General features: G+C 32.6%; 3 protein-coding genes across 4 annotated transcripts; 1 reads left to right on the forward strand and 2 right to left on the reverse strand.

The window, feature by feature from the left end:
* The first annotated feature begins 4989 nt into the window (after positions 1–4989).
* LOC124833178 (ras-related protein RABA1f-like) lies at positions 4990–6358 on the forward strand. The gene is made up of 2 exons (XM_047307582.2): positions 4990–5448; positions 5705–6358. The coding sequence occupies exons 1-2, from the start codon at positions 5228–5230 to the stop codon at positions 6138–6140; spliced, it is 657 nt and encodes a 218-aa protein (XP_047163538.1). The 5' UTR covers positions 4990–5227; the 3' UTR covers positions 6141–6358.
* Positions 6359–7108: 750 nt separating this feature from the next.
* On the reverse strand, positions 7109–9345 carry LOC148198837 (uncharacterized). 2 transcript variants are annotated; one of them, XM_088115310.1, is made up of 2 exons: positions 8894–9340; positions 7109–7333 (listed from the first exon to the last, which is right to left on the reverse strand). In XM_088115310.1, the coding sequence occupies exon 1, from the start codon at positions 9260–9262 to the stop codon at positions 8915–8917; it is 348 nt and encodes a 115-aa protein (XP_087971436.1). In that variant the 5' UTR covers positions 9263–9340; the 3' UTR covers positions 7109–7333; positions 8894–8914. The 2 variants fall into 2 exon arrangements, with proteins under 2 accessions (XP_087971436.1, XP_087971437.1); XM_088115311.1 differs by lacking the exon at positions 7109–7333 and adding an exon at positions 7445–7663 and having other exon boundaries at positions 8894–9345.
* Positions 9346–10704: 1359 nt separating this feature from the next.
* LOC124833222 (leucine-rich repeat receptor protein kinase HPCA1-like) lies at positions 10705–18063 on the reverse strand. The gene is made up of 18 exons (XM_047307643.2): positions 17565–18063; positions 16803–16920; positions 16620–16691; positions 16266–16340; positions 16086–16157; positions 15663–15827; positions 15484–15558; positions 15154–15225; positions 14973–15044; positions 14790–14858; positions 14519–14593; positions 14190–14324; positions 13610–14097; positions 13368–13520; positions 13138–13274; positions 12756–12975; positions 11979–12214; positions 10705–11449 (listed from the first exon to the last, which is right to left on the reverse strand). The coding sequence occupies exons 1-18, from the start codon at positions 17647–17649 to the stop codon at positions 10979–10981; spliced, it is 2790 nt and encodes a 929-aa protein (XP_047163599.1). The 5' UTR covers positions 17650–18063; the 3' UTR covers positions 10705–10978.

An 18063-nucleotide genomic window follows, 5' to 3' on the forward strand; every position in this document is an offset into this window, starting at 1 on the left:
AAACGAACGTAAAAATGTATTATAATACTATTGATTTTAGAAGAAAAAATGGTTGGTCTTGGAAAAAAGGAGGTAAGCTGAGTGTATGGCATATAAAAGCGCATCTTGTTTACACGAATCAGAAAGGTCTGACCCGAAACGGAATGCTACCAACGTTTTCACACAAACTGCCAAATTGAATTTTGTCTCCACCCACCTACCTAACCAAGAAAGAACCTACAAACACTGCAAAAACATGTCTTCAACTCACTCACTGTTCTTTTCTTTCTTCCTATAATATGTATATTGAAGCACATCTCATCAAATTAACAGGAGAGTGGTTGTTGACGAGAGGTCACAACTCAGAGCTTGTACAGTCACAGATTGGTTTACGTGTTCTTCCAACACAACAGTGTTTCCTCTCATGTTTTGATGCCTCGATTTGACACACCGATTTCGATATGTCTCTGCACTCCACTCTCTCTCTCTTTCTTCACCTCCAATTAATCTTCCTCATTATGCTATGCTACGCTACGCTATGCTATGCTATGTCACACCCCAACATCCCTTTTCTTTTCTTCCTATCTTTTCTCCTATATATCATCTAATCTTATGCTATGCTATGTCAATTTCCTGCATATCTATGTATTTCTGTATGGTATACGAATGAACTGAATTGAATGATGATCACAAAGTTGTAATGATTAGCACGATGACTTGTGGCTACTTTGCTAGTGTGATGTGAACGGTATTTCTGATTGTGTGTGTTTAGTTTGATTAGGAAGCATGGTTGAGGAAATTATAAGAAGAAGCATGTGAGAGCTTTTGGGTGGCAGAGATAGAGTTTGTGATGGTAACATGGAGGTGATGTTTGGTTTGGATATGGTACAGAAATGAGCATATTGGTGTGTGGTGGAGCCTAATATGAAGAAAAGAGTGACTTTATGTTGTACTTGGTGCAGCTATATCCCCAACCATACCAGGGTGTTAGGTAAACAAACAGTCACTTTGCTTCCTTCACTTCACTCACTCTGATTCGATTCTTCGTCTCCCTTCCATTCATTTCTTCAACTTCATCTTAAACTCCTCTCTCTTTGGACTCAATCATCACTTTGCTTGGAACTTGCTATCACTTTTTAACTTCATCCCTCGACTGCTTTCTTCTTCTTCAAAAACACTCGTACGTATATCTTAAAAGCCAGTCATGAAGATTTTTCTTTCCTTTCTTATCATCACTTGTTTAATAATATCATCTCATAAATGCTTTACTACACTACGTAATTAAACATATAATTTCTCATCTTATGATAAAATTGCCATGGAATAAAGTGTTATCCCTATTTTAGGACGTCCATTTTTTCATATAATATTTTGGTTCACTAAAACATCAACCCATATTATAAAAACTCAAATCTCAATCCTTCAAAATGATCCTAACATCACTTCATGTCCAACACATCAACCCAAAAACCTAATTTTACACCAGTCCAATACAGATGATTCACCAGAGGTAAATATCTCTCTATGTATTATATTCAAAAGAATATGCTGGGTTAAGCATAAAGGCTTGAACCAACTTTTGATCAAAAGTAGTAAACAGTACTCTTTTAATAAATATTATAAATAATGCGTCATTTGTAAAAATTTTACGGACAATGATAAGAATTTCATCAAATTCTGATTATGATCATGAAAAGTAAACAATGTTATTTGAATAAATATCGTGAATAATATATCAATTTTTTTATTAAAAACTGTACTATTTTGAAAAGAAAATTCAAATATAGACTATGTTGAGACATTAATTTCTGATTTATTAGACAAAAAAAATCCCAAAATTAGATATTATCATGAAAAATAATAAAATGAGAGTATGTGTGTATTATATATTCAAAATAGTTATTTTTATTCCAGTGAATGGTAAGATTTTACCTTTTACTTTATATATTTTCTTTTTATTTCAAAGGAGTTAAATTTGGAATCAAAGTGGTGACGCATCTCTTTCAGATATACGATACCTTTGTATAAAAATTAGCAGCAGTATGTAAAAGCAAGATCGTGTTGGGAGTGAAAAATCCAAAGTAAATTCATAATTTATGGTTTTACATTGGTCAATTTGAGTCCAGTTTGAGCAAACAAATTATTCAAATTATAGTAAAGGAAAATTGATTTAGATGAGTTGAGAGAGATTCTTCATTCTATTAATAAAAAATGTTTTACTGTAATTTATAATTTGATGGTGAAAAACATTTTCAAAAACATAATTTCTTACTTTGGTTCTAAATGATATATGAAGTTGTATTCTTGAAATTTAGAATATAAAACTCTCTTTTGTTTATTAGTTGATTGAATTTCAATAAAAAGCTCCAATTGTTACCTTTCTATGCTAGCTTATTCTGACATAAGTAGTACTCTTGGGTTCTTCTCGTTGTCTTCTGCTGTCGCACTTTATCTTTGTTGTGGATTATGAGCATATTATTTGTCTGATTTTGTCTCTCATTCTTTGAGATAAGAAACTCCTTTCTATGCTTTGATTTATTGTGGTTCTAACTTGAATTCATCCATCAATATATATATTAAAATACGGAGGGATGCAAGGTGCCTCATTTCTCCTATATATATTAAAATACTTGGATTGTGTATTTTAATATTATTTATTCATGGTTATGAAAGTAATATGTAGTTATCAAGAATCCCTTATGTGCACTGTCTTAACTCAATATCAGGATATGTATAAGTCACAGTTGGAAATTTGGTTAATTACGTTGCCATGTTTTGTACGTCAACAAAACTGAAATTAAGTTTATATTGAATATAGTTTCATTTCGATTTCTATTAAAACAGTGTTTACTGTCTCATATGGCTAAATTATATTGTAAGAAAAAATATTATTTAAACAAAAAAAAAATTCATTTAAAAAAATTGTATTAAATATTTTTTTTTACTATTTAAAATTATTTTAAACAAAAAAATGTTATTCATAAATATTATTAAGGACAATTTGGTAATTTTTAAGTTCTATCTATTAAAATATTTTTTTCAATATATCACATCAGTAAAATTTTACATAATTTTTCACAAATTTTACTTTTAAATCCATTCTCAATCATCTCCAAATCTCCAAAAAAAAATTACACAATTTACTCTCGAATCTTCTCATAACGTAATAAGATGTTCTAAATAATGAGACTCACTTATTTTAATATTAAAAGTTCAAAGCATAAGTAAAATTTCAATTAACAAGTTTCATTATCTAAAAAAATATTATCTCTTTAAAACTCTTTTCTAAGGATTTTATACCATCTTTCTAAGTCTTCTCATTCATTGTTCATTTGTCTAAAGATCAGGGAGTGTCTAAGTGATCATTGAGACAAAGTCTTTAAATTTATCTTACCAGTTCTTGTAAAAGAGTAAGATAGTTTAGGCTTTTTTCGTGAGTTTGTACATTTTTTCATGTATGTGAGTAATGTTCTATTGCATGTGTCATATGAGTCTTTTATAAGAATCTATACTAATCAATGGTATTAACAATATGTCCTGATCATTATTTTCTGGTTTATAGGAAAAGATAGAGTTCCATGAGTTGATAGAGTTATTCTAGATTTCATAGTACAATTTGAGCTTCTAATAAATAAGGGAAATTAAATATTATTATTCTCAAATTCTGATATAGTTAGAATTGTGTGTGCATGCTTGACAGTGTGTGATTGATTGAAATTACTGAATTTGTTGATTGAATAACTGTTAAATTTTTTTTGAGTATGATCATGATGGTGTGTTGTTTGATATGCTTTACTTAGTCTAAAATTGGTAATCTATAATAAAAACACTCTTTTGTGACATTTTATTTTAATGTAGTAACTTTTTGCAAAGGCATATTTCTATATAAAAGCATATTTGAAGAGGCTAAAAGTATATTAGTCCATAGATTTATATGCCTATAGTATAACATATTTACATTTGTTTATAAGAATGAAGTATGATTAACAAAGAAGTTGTAAAATTACTCTTATATAAATAAATGAAAAAAAAAATGTTCTGCTTTTCGTTGTAACACTATTAAGTTATTTGATTATGTATTAAAAAATATTTAGTTATTTGACTGTTTAATAGGATAAACGAGCTCAATTGTAACCTATCTAATTAAAAATTTATTTAACTGAAAAATTTAAAACTTGTATATCATCTTTACAATGCTTAAGTAACAAACTTTTTATTCACTTTGTTATCATCGTTATTTTACTATAATTTGTCCTTTAATTTGTTTATATTAAAAAAAACTTGAAAAATACTATATCAATTGCATTTTCATGAGACAAACATTTCTCTATAACAAGGAGTATACAAGTTAAATTGAGGTGAATTTAGACAAACTTATCATTGAATCTAATGAAAAAAAATTCTGAGGTCAATTGAGTAATAATTATTTTTATTTATTTTTTCTAAAATTTGTATTTTTAAAATATTTTTCGTTATTTTGGAATAATTTTTAAAAAGTGGATTACATTATTTAACATTTTTAAACAGTCATTTAATCAATAAAATAATATAAAAATGTGATTATTATTTTTATTATTATTATTTCATAATTTTGGTCTACTTAAGTTAAAGCTTGAATTCAATTTACAAAACTCGTCCAATACATAATTCTTAAAATATTGGATGAGATTGAGTAAAATCTCAATTTAATCTATTTAAATTAAATTGAATGATGAGATTATTTGACCATATAAACTCTTATATAATATAAAACAATTAACTAATCATATTCATGCACTTATATAACTCTGTCATTGAAGATGATAAAAAGACACTTTTTTTCCATTAAAAGTTTGACAGCAAATTAGTCATCAAAATAGAGAAAAATACTATTTAAACAAAACGGTCTACAGATAAAAAGAAATTAATATAAGAATGACAGTGTAGCAACTAGGATTAAAAAAAAACAGTTGGAAAAATGGAGTTAATTGTGTTTGTCATTTTACAGTTAACCAGACTGTCATCATTCCCTTTAAACAATCTGCCAAGAAAGAAACCCACATTTCCAGCTTCGCAACAATGATCTTGTTACCAATAGTTGTTGCAAATCTGGATTTTAAAACAAAGTATCTTTCTTTGATAATAAATATAGATTCGCCGCAACCCATTTGAATATCTGATAGAAGGGGCGTACCAAAATCAGTTTATTTTCCCTTGATTTAGTCTGCAGCAAACCCCAAAGAGAAAAAAGGGTTTGCGTGTAGTGCTAATGGGGACGTATAGAGCCGATGAGGATTACGATTACCTATTCAAGATTGTTCTGATTGGGGACTCTGGCGTTGGAAAATCCAACATTTTGTCGAGGTTCACCAAGAATGAATTCTGCGTTCTATCAAAGTCTACGATTGGGGTTGAGTTTGCAACCAGAAGCATTAGGGTGGATGATAAGGTTCTCAAAGCTCAGATTTGGGACACTGCTGGCCAGGAAAGGTGAATACTTTTATGAACTTCTCTTTTACATCCTGGGGTTTGCGAAGGGATTATTATATCTCTGTTACGGTGTTATCATTGGGCTCTAAATTAGCTTCTTATATCTAAATGACTTATGAAGTTCTTGCATTGAAGATTTTTTCCATTGTAAAAATTTGTATTGGGTTGCGAAAATGTATAGCAACATGATGAACAGTTAGACATTGCTGATGAAATTTTAAAGTAAGGCAACTTTATTTAATTTTTCTTTACTCAGGTACCGATCGATCACAAGTGCATATTATCGAGGAGCTGTTGGTGCACTGTTAGTATATGATGTTACCAGGCATGCTACATTTGAGAATGTGGAGAGATGGTTCAAGGAGCTCAGAGATCACACGGATAACAAAATTGTTGTTATGGTTGTTGGGAACAAAGCAGACTTGAACCATCTGCGAGCCGTTTCCGCCGAAGATGCTAGAACTTTTGCAGCACGGGAAAGAACTTTTTTCATGGAAACCTCTGCCCTCGACTCCACGAACGTTGAAAATGCCTTCACAGAACTGCTCACACAGATCTACCATGTTGTAAGCACGAAAGCCCTTGAAATCGGCGATGATCCAGCAGCATTACCAAAAGGACAGACCATAAATGTTGGGTCTCGTTATTATTATGTATCAGATGAGAAGCAGAATGGATGCTGTTCTACTTGACCATGCAGCAAAAGCCTCTGTATTTTTACTTTAAACCTATGTAGAGTCCAGCCTTAAAAATGGTTGTCCAGAGAAAATTGCAATCTCAACTTTCTACTTTGCTAAGTAGAGAAATCTGTTCATTGAGTGTCAAATGTTAAGGAAACATGCACTTATATTTTCCTTTATGCCTATTTTGGTTGTTGATTCATTAAGGTATTATCTTATCTATGACTGCAGATTCAGCTTTCCAAATTTATCTTGACATTTTTTCGAAGTTAAATTCTGAATTTTCAAGGGATTTTATTTGCTACACCCCCAATTTCTTCACGCACCCCCTGAAAAATGACATCCGAAAATTTTTCGGAACAAATTTTCTGAAATTTTTTAAATATGATTTCTAAAATGAGATTTTCGAAACGCTTGAAATACATTCGAGAATAAAATTTCTGAAACAAATTTTTCGAAACATATATAGAACAAGTTTTCGTAACACTCCTACATGAAATGTGTTTCTAAAAGAGCTTTTGAAACAAGTTTTTCTCTTCCTCTTTTTTTTTTCCCCCGCAGTAGCAGCAACGATGGAAATGATTTTCAAGTAATGTGATTTGCACATTGTTTCTTCAAAACTTAAAGTTGAACCGGATTTTTCAGGTTACAAGGCTTGCAAGAAGGCCATTTCTTCCTGCACCTCCATAATTTCAAGTTGACACCCTCTCAATTTTTGTACTCTAGAGTAGTACAAAACAAAAAATGCATTACTGGATTACCTAATCCTGAATCCAAATGTATTCCGAATTGAACAACATATAATAAGCATAAGAATCCATAAACCTATTTCTTTAAGATTTTAGGTTGAAAATAATATTCTAATTTCTTATATATAAATTTGTACAAAACTCTTAAACGTCAAATCTCTCCTCCAAAAACCTCGCAGTAATCAGACCATAATCACCCGTAAATTTCAAATCGGGATGAAGCATTGAATATGCACAATCTTTTTCCTCACATTAATTACATGCCTAAAGCATTTCAATATACATAATCTTTTGCCTTACATCCATATCAAAACGGGCAAAAACTACTTTAAGAGAAGCAAAATAAGAGACGTGATTATAAACATCAAACTTCCTTATTAGACCATTGGAAGCAAGGTGTCAGGGTATTGCTAACTAAATGCGGTTCTTGCGTGGCTTGATTCCAGTGATTGGTGCCTGCAGTTGGATGTTTTCATGAACAAATGAAGGATGTGATATTGGGAAGATGTCGACAAATTTGTTTTATGAATGCAAAGAGCAGTTAATCTAATGAACATGAAAGCAAGGAAGCGAAAACCCAAAATTTCCCTGCATTATCGATTCATCAATCTGAATTCTTATTCACTGTATTTCAGGCTTCTAATTGAACAACTGTTTTCAATTCGAACATTTGGTTAAAATGGGACACGCCTAGTGAGGTGAAGACTGTCATAATCCAGTAAGACAGGAAGAACAATGGTCTATCAATTTCTCCTGTTCATTATTCCATTCTATTCTATAACGTACCTGTTAAACAAGGGCAAATCTTTTAACACTCCTAACATGTAATCCTATTTTAATTGTATGCGTAGAAATAAAAAAAAAAAAAAGTGGCCAATTAAGAATAATAATACTACAAAGGGAGTACGTATAGAAGTACCAAAAACTTGCTCCAAGGATACACGTAACAGTTCATACAGATTTCATCAGAGGGATAAACAGTTGTACTAAAAGTATGAAAATATTTATGAAATATTAATAATTGAGCTCAATTCCAGCCAGAATATATATGCAGCAAACAATATGCCGCCAAGTTCAATCAGCCCAAGAATAACAGGAAACAAAATTGACTACAGTCTGCAAATTATGTGATATTGTACATTAAAAGTGTCAGAATATGATGAAAAATTTGCATTTCAAAAGACCCCGGAAACATCAGAGGAGCAAAACACAAAACTCAATCCATGTAACACACAAAACACAAAGTAGAGAAAGTTTCTAAAGGAGATAGCAAAATAGCGTACAACACAGTCATTTCATTAATGCACCAAAAGGGCGAAGAGAAGTGTTTTAGGCTTTTTTATTGCCTTATACACAATCATTTCTCACTAGCTAAATTTAAGTCTAACCAAGCATGGCTAAAGAATGAAATCTTCCAAAGCCATCTTTAATTAAGCGACAATGTTATATGTTATGGTGATTGATGGATAAAGCTAGAAACCGCAGGATACTCTTCGAGGGACATGTTTGCAACAGTATTACACCCATGAGAGCTAAGGTGCAATAGTTCATCAATCAATACAGTGTCATAAACAAAAAGCTTTCTTGAATAACTGGATTTGAGTTTTTAACATCAGTTACAACCTTTATCTCCATAGACCACAACAAAAAACCACGACTAGTGACACTTTAAATCAGAAGCATTGGCGGACATGACTCCGAATTCACTTTCTACCGACAATAGGGGAAAATCAACACTTTAGTGCCATCAAAGTATTACACAAATTCACTAGCCCTAACATCACACCAGTAGAGCTAATTCAACCAAAAACCCTCGTAATTGAACCATGGAAGCAGATTAAAAGAGAAACTGTAATAATTTTCCCACTCTCCCAATTCAGCTTCTATCGACAATTCCCAACATCCAAAATATCAATTAAAAAATAAAATTAAAGGGGTCCTAAAAAAGCACACGAAGAAGAATGAAAAATAAAATGAGAGCTTGAAACAGAAAATTTACGGAAGTCGAGAAGTGACCTGAAAAGCAGGTAAGGGACGTCATGGGGAAGTATTGTTGTCTTTGTCGTTCTGAGAGGAGGAGGGGTTGTTGGTGTTGAAAGAGGGTATGGGATTTTCTCCCTTGATGATCCAGCCAAGGGCAAAGAAGGCAGTGCCAGCAAGAATGGCAGTGCCCCAAGCGTGAGAGTACCATTTACTGTACTGCCTGATGGCATACCTCCATTGATCCCTCAGAGTGGCAGCATCTGGAATCTCTTTCTCTGGTGGGTTGATATGGCTCTTCAGCCCCGAAAACTTTTTTGGACCATCATCGCTAGAAGTGGGAATCCCACCTGAAGAAGGAGGAGAAGGAGAAGGGTGATGCGTTTTTGGTTCATTCTCAGTCATCTTGTGGTGTGACTCCAATGTTTTCCTTTCACTTTGCGTCTCAAATGCACTTTACATCATAGATAATCTCAACTTCAAACCGTGAAACATAAAAAGCATTTACCTTCGTAGTTTCTTTTTCTTTTATATATATATATATATATATATATATATATATATGGTTATCTTAACAATTTTTTTTAATAATTTCTTAACAATAGATTACTTATTATTATTTTATTGATCTATATATTTAAAACAGATTAATCAAGAGCGTAACACCGATTCTAAAATAGTTGTTAAAAAAGAATTTTTCATATATATTATCTTCTTCTAATTTGTATTTAAGATTTATTTCATATTTTTTTATTATAAATAAAATATTATAGATGTATATTTAATATAAAAGAGATTAATTTTACATATAACTTATATTACATTATTTAACATGATATTTAATCATTATATATAATTAAATATTATATCTATCAAAATTTATTATTTATTAGACATATTTTTTTATTTACTTTTTGGTCACTCATTAATATTTGATTTCACATACAGTATATATTTTGATACAAAGAGTGTTCATTAATATTTGATTCCACGTACAAATTGCATATATTTTAATATAAGAGGTATGTTAAAAATTTCACTTGACTAAAAATAAAATTATAAATAAATACAAATTTAATTTATAAATCAATTTTATGATATTAAATTAGGTTTAAAATTTAATAATATCATTATTAAATATATTATCTTTAGTTAATTTATTATTATTATTTATATTTTGGTCTTAATCTTTATTATTTTTATTATAAATAAAATATTTTGTATGTATATTCAATTAAAAAAAATTAATCAAATACTTTCCGATATTGAGTAGTTTTGAATGTTAAGCACAAAAATTAATATTAAGTGTGTGTATAATAAGTTATTCATTATTTTTATTTTACGATTAGATTATACTTTCAGTCTCTCACGATTGATGTGATTCTGATTCTAATATTTCTCAAGTAGTCAAATCGATTTATTTTTTTTCCATCTGTAAACACATTTATTAATTATATTTTATTTAATATTTAATTAACTTAACACTTTCATTCAAATTATTAGTAAGATTCTAGTACGTATTAATTGCCCCAATTGATTTTTGATTAAATTATTTAAGCCACTTTTACTTGAAAGAAGCTAGACAATTTCACATTAAATAGATAAGGTAATGTAATGGTTTGGTTAATAAATTACTGTTTCTGTAAGCAATTTTTTTCCGACCAAATTAATGACTTAAATATTACACCATTTGAAACATGAAAAATGAAAGAAATTTTGAGAGAGAAGATTAAATCACGAGGTACTGAAATGAACTTGTTTTTAAACAAGGTGAGTTCTTCCTGCATCAATTTGAGTTTTGTTCACAGTAATGAAATTGCTGAAAAAAGGAAAGAAAAACAGATGTGTGCTGTTGTTGAATATCATACTTCAATACTTACATTCATTCAAATATTACTGCAATTCACAATTCACAAACTATGTTACATGACAAGAACAAAGATATAAATACAAGCTTCCAAGAATCAATTTAAAAATTCAACTTGAACCTTCATTCTCTACAAAGCAAGTTTTTGTAAAGCACCTGCTATATAAGGATTCGAATCCAAAATTGGCACCAGCAGATCTCAGGCAATGGATCTGGAGAGAGGAAAAAATTACAAAAGAAAAATATACCGAAGCCTATTGAGGTTCTACCCTTGTTGATGGAAACATTCCACTATAGCTAAAATCTTCTTCCCTGTAAGGATGTTGGGCATTTCCTCCACCTGCTTCCTCGTAAGTTTCTGATGTTGTAGCTGATTCAGAATTCGGGTTCAATCCAACAAGCTCGATTATGCTCTCAATCTCTTTTACAACCTCAGCCATTGTAGGCCTCTCAGCTGCATATTCTTTGACACACCTCATTGCCAACGTTACAAACTTTTCTAAACCTTTTGGTTTTGTTTTCATTATGGTTGGATCTAGAATGGAATGAAGGTTGTATAAATCTTTTGAAGTGTCCATTACCCTCATTACTTCTCTTACAATATACTTTCCTTGCTCTATTGGCCTTCTTGCTGTTGCTAGTTCCAGCATTAGCACTCCATAGCTATATACATCACTCTTTTCTGTCAACTGCTGGGTCATGTAATATTCAGGATCCAAGTATCCCTGGGAGAATAACAAGGAAATAAGCTTGCATCAGATATACCTCTGATAAATTTTAAGTTTAAAGCTAACTCCCCGCAAATTATTGATTCGATTTCTACTTTATTGAAATGATACATTCTCTAAAAGGTGTCAAGTTTGCTTATTTTCTAAGCATTATGCCAATCACACTTTAGAAAAAGTCATCATCAACCTGAAAACACAAGAGAGGTGAAGGTGTAATAATTGTCTTGTGCCTAAGCTTTTCCTGACATCATCTCAAAAACTTGTTTACTTTATTTCCCTGTGAGAAATTGTTTAGACTGTGAAGCAAAGGCTGATTTTATGACTGAAATTTTAAAGGTGGTTATTGGACATCCAACATCAACTAAAAGACATGGCCAAAATAAAATATAAAAGTGGAAACAACCCTCACTTCTTTTGGAGAAGCATTCAAACTATTAAAAGTTTCGCAACTTATAAATTTATTATCTATTCTAAACTAAGATGTGTGCAGCTTCATAAAGTAGGAGTGAAAGCATTCTATACAAACCATTGTCCCTTTGACTTGAGTAGTGACATGGCCCCTTTCACTATCAACAAGAAGTTTGGAGAGACCAAAATCAGCAACTTTTGCATTGAGGTGATGATCAAGTAAGATATTGCCAGATTTGATGTCCCTGTGTATGATTGGTGGGTTAGCAAGTTCATGAAGATAAGCTAGACCCCTGGCTGCACCTAATGCTACTTTAAGTCTCCTTATCCAATCCATCCAGATCCCAGACTTTCCTGTATTGGTAAAGTCAAATGAAGAAAATTAGTTAAGTAATGAAACAGGCAACTTGATGGACTTTGGCTTAATTGAATTTTTTAATTGGTTGTTATAACAGTATATTCGTGTAACAAAAGCCCAAATCCTTAGGTTGTAAATAGTTGCAGTTCAGCAGAAGGTAACGCAGTAAATTCTTATCAGTCTCCGTGACACTGATTTCTAGTCTTCAAATTGGATTAAGTTCACTGTTATTTATCTCTAAGTTTGAATTAAAATCAGGATCTTAACAGGTCCAGTTTATTATGAATGATTTCTTTCTGATCTGGTAATTGAAACTGGTTAGACGAGGCTTAAAATTGACCACCGAATGCTAAACTGTTGGCACAAAGACCAACTGTGGTGATTCATAATGAAATGGGCAAATGAGTAGTCTACTGTTAATAGTCAAGAAATGAAATATAAATTAACAGATGAAAATTTGTAGTCACGTCATCCCCATCATACATTTGAGTGTCATACAGCACGGAATATCCGAAGTGGTGAAGGAATTGAAAGTACCTGAGAGACTATCCATTAAAGTGCCATTGGGAATGTACTCATACACCAGCATTTGTTCACCCTTCTCAAAACAGAAACCCACAAGACTAACGAGATTCTTGTGATGGACCCTTGATAGAAGTTCAATCTCGGTTTTAAACTCAACAGCACCCTGCATAGATTCTTTTGCAGCCCGTTTGATAGCAACCAACTCCCCAGAGGGAAGTGTTCCTTGGTAAACCTTGAGAAAGAGGACTAATTAGATCTTGCAGATAAGTAAACAAGAAGATAACTATTTGGGAAAATACTTGGTTATTTCCGACACCTAGAGTGAAAATATGTCCAATAAGATGTTTTTAAATAAATAAAAAAAGGAAAGTCACTAGATGCCATTAGAAAAAACCTGTCCATAGCCTCCAGATCCAATAGTATTGGTTTCTGAGAAGTTGTTGGTGTACTTCCTTAGGTCATCAAAAGAAAACCATCGTCCTCCTTTCAACTGAGGAGCAGTGCCACTATTCTTATTCTGATCCCAATTAGCTGCATTTATGATGACAACGAATAAATAAAAGACTACTTGTGAAGTCCTTGCAAGGAACAAAATTCAGTCAAGGCTGCAGCAATCACGCTTACCAAAAGGGTTCAACCCTGCAGATCTTTCTGCTCTTCTTTTCTGGCGAATGGCATACATCCCTGCAAGGGATGCCAGTACAATAAAGACCACAACAGCAACTACAGCACCAACAATAACCCCGGTATGTGATGACTTTGATCCATTTGGTTCTCCTAATTGACGTAAAGAATGAGAGTTAGAGGGAGAAAGGGCACCGTAAAATAGGACTGACAAGGCGTTCAGTATTTCTAGTTCATCTCACCTCCTGTGTAATCATAATTAGCACCCTTGAAGACGTATGGGGAGAAGAACTCTGGGGGCTTATAAATTTGGTTACTAAGCAGAAAAGCAATGGTTAAAACTCCAGTTGAATTGAAACGATCGCTTTGCGAGGGGAAGCATTGAAGAGTCAATTCAAAGTTATCAGAAGTAGAATTTATCATGGGGTTACTAAGAGCAACTGAATCCACTGGAATGCTTTGGTTTCGGAAAGTATCCATCAGAGACTGCTCAAGCTCCCTATAGTAACTTGCGTCACTGAAGTTTGAGAAACTAAGAGCTCTCGATATAAGAAGTCCAGTATAGGGATATGCACATATACAATTTGGGCTGGCAATCTGATCAGAACTGCAAGGTGGAAGAGAACAATTATTTGGTGGTGTTGAATAAGACGAGGGATTTCGTACTGCTTCTTTGCAGTAACTATTCTCAGAAGATCCACTTTCACGACAAACTGGGTTGTTAGCTAGTCTGCAAAAGCATAAAACAACCGCCTCAGTTTTGAATCCATGCAAATGACTGAACATTTTTTTATAGAGAAAAAAGGATATCATGAGGCTTGCCTTATTTCAAAACTTGGTAGATTGTTTCGCGGTTCAATCTCTGTTATGTCATTACTCTCCAAATTTATGAGTTGCAGACTTTTGCTATAGCTACTGAGATTTAGCATGCCACCGAGCTGGTTCTGCCCAAGTATCCTGTTACATATTTCAATAATCATAATCATTATTTGCACAAGCATAACTTTTTAGGAACATGTCATTCGTTTTCTTCACGGCTAAAATGAAATCCTGTTTCTATTTTTTTTTTCACAGAGCATCTTATTCAAGAAGTAATGTCATTGGAAAGAATCAGAAACACGTAATGTGGGAAGCAACAATGAACAACATACACTGTTGTCAGTTCTGGCAGACTTGAAACCCATGAAGGTACATTAGAGGCATTGAAAGCATTGTCGCTCATGTCCCTGCAGATAGTTTTCCATAAAAGACGCAAAGTAAAAAATCATTATATCATGTATGAATCATATGCTCAAGTGTAGAATGCTGTTGTATAATTTGAGTGCAGAGAAAATATTTTTTGTCAACATGATTAAAGTTTACAAACTGAGTTAAACTTTTGTTGAAATAAATTGAATAAAAGTGTCACTATTTTGTACTTACACGTATGTGAGACTATTCATTCCAGTAAAATCAGGCAGACTTCCATTTAGCTTATTGTGAGATAAATAGCTGCAAAAATAAAGTCCATGCCACGCCTTAGCAAAGTTTATTCTTTAGGAAAACTTAGACATTTTTGCATATAAACATGAAGTTAAATAGTGCATGTTTCTTTAATTTTCTTACATTTCGCTTAGTTTTCCGAGTCTGTTTAAGTTTGCCGGCACGCCCCCTGTTAATCCATTCTTGTCTAAGCGCCTGCGATCCAAAGAAAATATTAAATATAAATAAAAGAAGTCAAAGAGAAAGTCATAGATAGCATAGTTTTGTGAACGTAGCCATTGGACACGGTCTAAAATATACTTACAGAACTTCCAATGTCCCCACAGAACTAATGGAACTAGGAACACTGCCCTCTAGTTGATTGTGGTCAAAAAGCCTGGCAAAAAGAGTACAAGGGGTGATTAAGAGTCCAGTTGGTTTATAACCATAGACAATATTTCATGACACATTATAATATATAATAGGTGCCTGAAATTAATTTGAATGATTGTCTAAACCACGATCCAAAATTAGTTATATAAAAATCTAAATTAAATAGACTCTAAGTCCTCTTAGGAAAATTCACTTAAGTCATCTTAACTCTCCATTATATAGTTGTAAAAGTAGAAATTGTACAAGATGTAATGAAGCTTACACGTGTTCCAGAATCATACTGGAGTTGAAAAGTTTTTCTGGTATTGTACCAGAGAGCTTATTGCTCCCCATATGACTGCAATCAGTGAACATGATGTTAGGTCATTCAGGGAACTGGAAAATATCCAACCACGTTATGTGTTGATATGAAGTGAAAATTAACAGTGAGAATTGACATACAAGTGTTGTGCCTTAAGGAGCAGGTCAAGGCCTGGTCGTCCATGGTCATCAGAGACAGGGATAGTCCCTTCAAGCTCGTTTTCAGCAAGATCAAGCCAATTGATATTTGTTAGATTGCCAAGGGAGCGTGGTATATTTCCACTGAACCTGTTAGAGTTCAATGCTCTGCATGAAAAGCAACACATAATTTACCATGAATTAGTCCATTAAAGTAACATTAAACTTCGAGACAAAGTTAGATACTTTTAGGAACTGAACATTATATCAAGGCTGCACACCTAGCATAACATGTTCCATATTTTTATATGAAGCATCATTTTTGGATACAATCGAATAATAAGATGAACTTTAATATTTTCTTTATGCAAGTAAACCTTCTCCTAAAGGAATGAGCACAATTGTTAAGATGGAAGAAATCCTTACAGAAAGGTCAGCTGCGTTAGAGACCCTATTGAATCCGGAATCGGACCAGAGAAACCACAACCAACCAATGATCTGAAAAACAGTTAAAGAGGGAGAGTTAAAAAATCATCCTAAATTTTGTAAGGGAAAATTTCGGTCTGTATAAGAATCATTTGATTGAAAATAAACTGCCTAACTTACAGGGATTTTAGGTTTTTCATATTTCCAATTGCTTCTGGAATTGTTCCCGTCAAACGCGTGTTGTAAGAAAGATCCCTACATGAACAGAAACAACATATTATTATGTGAGCTTCCAGAGAAACAACATATACCGTTTTCACTTTAAATATAACTTTGAATCTAATTCAGTTCTAAAAACCAGTTAGTAAAATAAGAATTGTATTGGATTCATATACTTCAATTTTGACTACGGTGAAGTATCCAACAATAAGTTCAGTTTAGAAGAATGTTATTCAACAAATCACCACCAGTTCAGAAACACAGGCATAATGGTATCAGTTCAATGGCTGTTCAACTTGTATAAGAAGTACGCACAGAGTATCTAGTTCGGATAAAGACTCAATTGCCGAAGACAGTTGGCCACCGATATTCAAGCCTGGAACTCTCCTGAAAATAATAGCAATCAATTCAGATATATTTTATATTTAAAGAATAGAATGTATGATACAAGCTTTCATATATATCAATTTGGAAAAGCTAAAGAACCCAAGAACTAACAATTGGGTAATTCTTGTATTGCTGCAACGAATTCCATCCCAGCCACTGCAAGGATCTTGACCCACCCAACTTTGTGGCTTGTTACTCCAGGATTGTGCAAGGGAATTTAGTGCAGAATCTACAGCCATACCATTTACATTAAAAATTGTCAAAAGGAAATTGAATTTTCGAACTAAACTACATAAATTCCTAGTGTTCATTAATCTATCTCCTCTCTCAGTGATTGCACATGCTTTAGACCACAATTTACCATGAAAAGTGAATACTATAGAAAGCAACCTTTGTAGTCAAATCCTTCTCCTACTTCAGAAATCAAATGAATATCACACCGAAATGTTTTTAATTTTAATACATAAAGCAAACAATCTTTTTCTCACATCACATTCAGATTGAGAGAAGACAAGACAACCCAATATCAGTATTTTCTTGAATTATATTATTCCTTCAGTAAATTCTTTAAACACCGTTTTAAAGTTAATTTTTTTCCTCGCTCTCCATCTCACCATCCATCTTATTTCACGTTTGGTTGAAAAAAAAATTGTACAGCCTTTTTCTACATATTTAATTTCTCTGTCTTGTGTCCACTGTAATTTGTGATGTGCTCTTCGCATAGAACTGAGGCAAAGTTTCAAACTTTTAAGAGTTTAGCCACTTCTCGGCATATGGAAGAACGCCCCCCAAAAAAGTTAGATAATATTCCTCACTTTTTTCATGAGATGTCAAAGACAGTGCAAAACGCGAAAAAAGTAGAATTGAACTTACAATCTCGACTGTCTGTCTGCGATGCAACAAGCAGAACTTGGAAAAGAAGCAGCTGAAGAAGAATCACTTTATGCCGTTGGTCCATTACTCAATGTTTCTCTTGTGTTGGATCAGAAATGGAATGATGAAAGTTTTGGGTGGAAGCAATGATGACCAATAACCAAAGAAGATCAATCTATAGCAATCATGGTTTAATGAGAAAGCAAAGGCTTCATAGGATGACAAAACTGAATCAACAAACGATGGAAGACCAAACGCGGCCTCGAGATGGCTAAGGTTAACTAATACATTTTACTTAGTCAATGACTTTTGCATTCATTTTTCAACGGTTAGAATGGGATTAAGTCCCAAAACATAAAAATAAAATATTGACACACGGTGGCCACCAACCATCATCATCATCATCATCACCAACTTTCATCACATTCTTAAATATATTTATACAAGAATGGAACAAAACATAAAGGAACTTTGGATAGAGTCTATCGCCAAATATTCT

The sequence above is a fragment of the Vigna umbellata genome, chromosome 5 (genome assembly GCF_029865625.1).
Source record: "Vigna umbellata cultivar VRB3 chromosome 5, Vumbellata_1.0, whole genome shotgun sequence".
In the NCBI taxonomy this organism is placed as follows: Eukaryota; Viridiplantae; Streptophyta; class Magnoliopsida; order Fabales; family Fabaceae; genus Vigna; species Vigna umbellata.

Bases quoted from the DNA above. Each gene is read 5' to 3' on its own strand.
- LOC124833178 (XM_047307582.2), top strand. From the start codon at position 5,228: ATGGGGACGTATAGAGCCGATGAGGATTACGATTACCTATTCAAGATT. The intron at 5,449-5,704 runs GTGAATACTTTT...TTCTTTACTCAG, and splicing joins GACACTGCTGGCCAGGAAAG to GTACCGATCGATCACAAGTG.
- LOC148198837 (XM_088115310.1), bottom strand. From the start codon at position 9,262: ATGACTGAGAATGAACCAAAAACGCATCACCCTTCTCCTTCTCCTCCT.
- LOC124833222 (XM_047307643.2), bottom strand. From the start codon at position 17,649: ATGGACCAACGGCATAAAGTGATTCTTCTTCAGCTGCTTCTTTTCCAA. The intron at 13,275-13,367 runs GTAAGCGTGATT...TCATAAATGCAG, and splicing joins TGCAGGGTTGAACCCTTTTG to CTAATTGGGATCAGAATAAG. The intron at 11,450-11,978 runs GTTTGTATAGAA...TTATTCTCCCAG, and splicing joins CTCAAGTCAAAGGGACAATG to GGATACTTGGATCCTGAATA.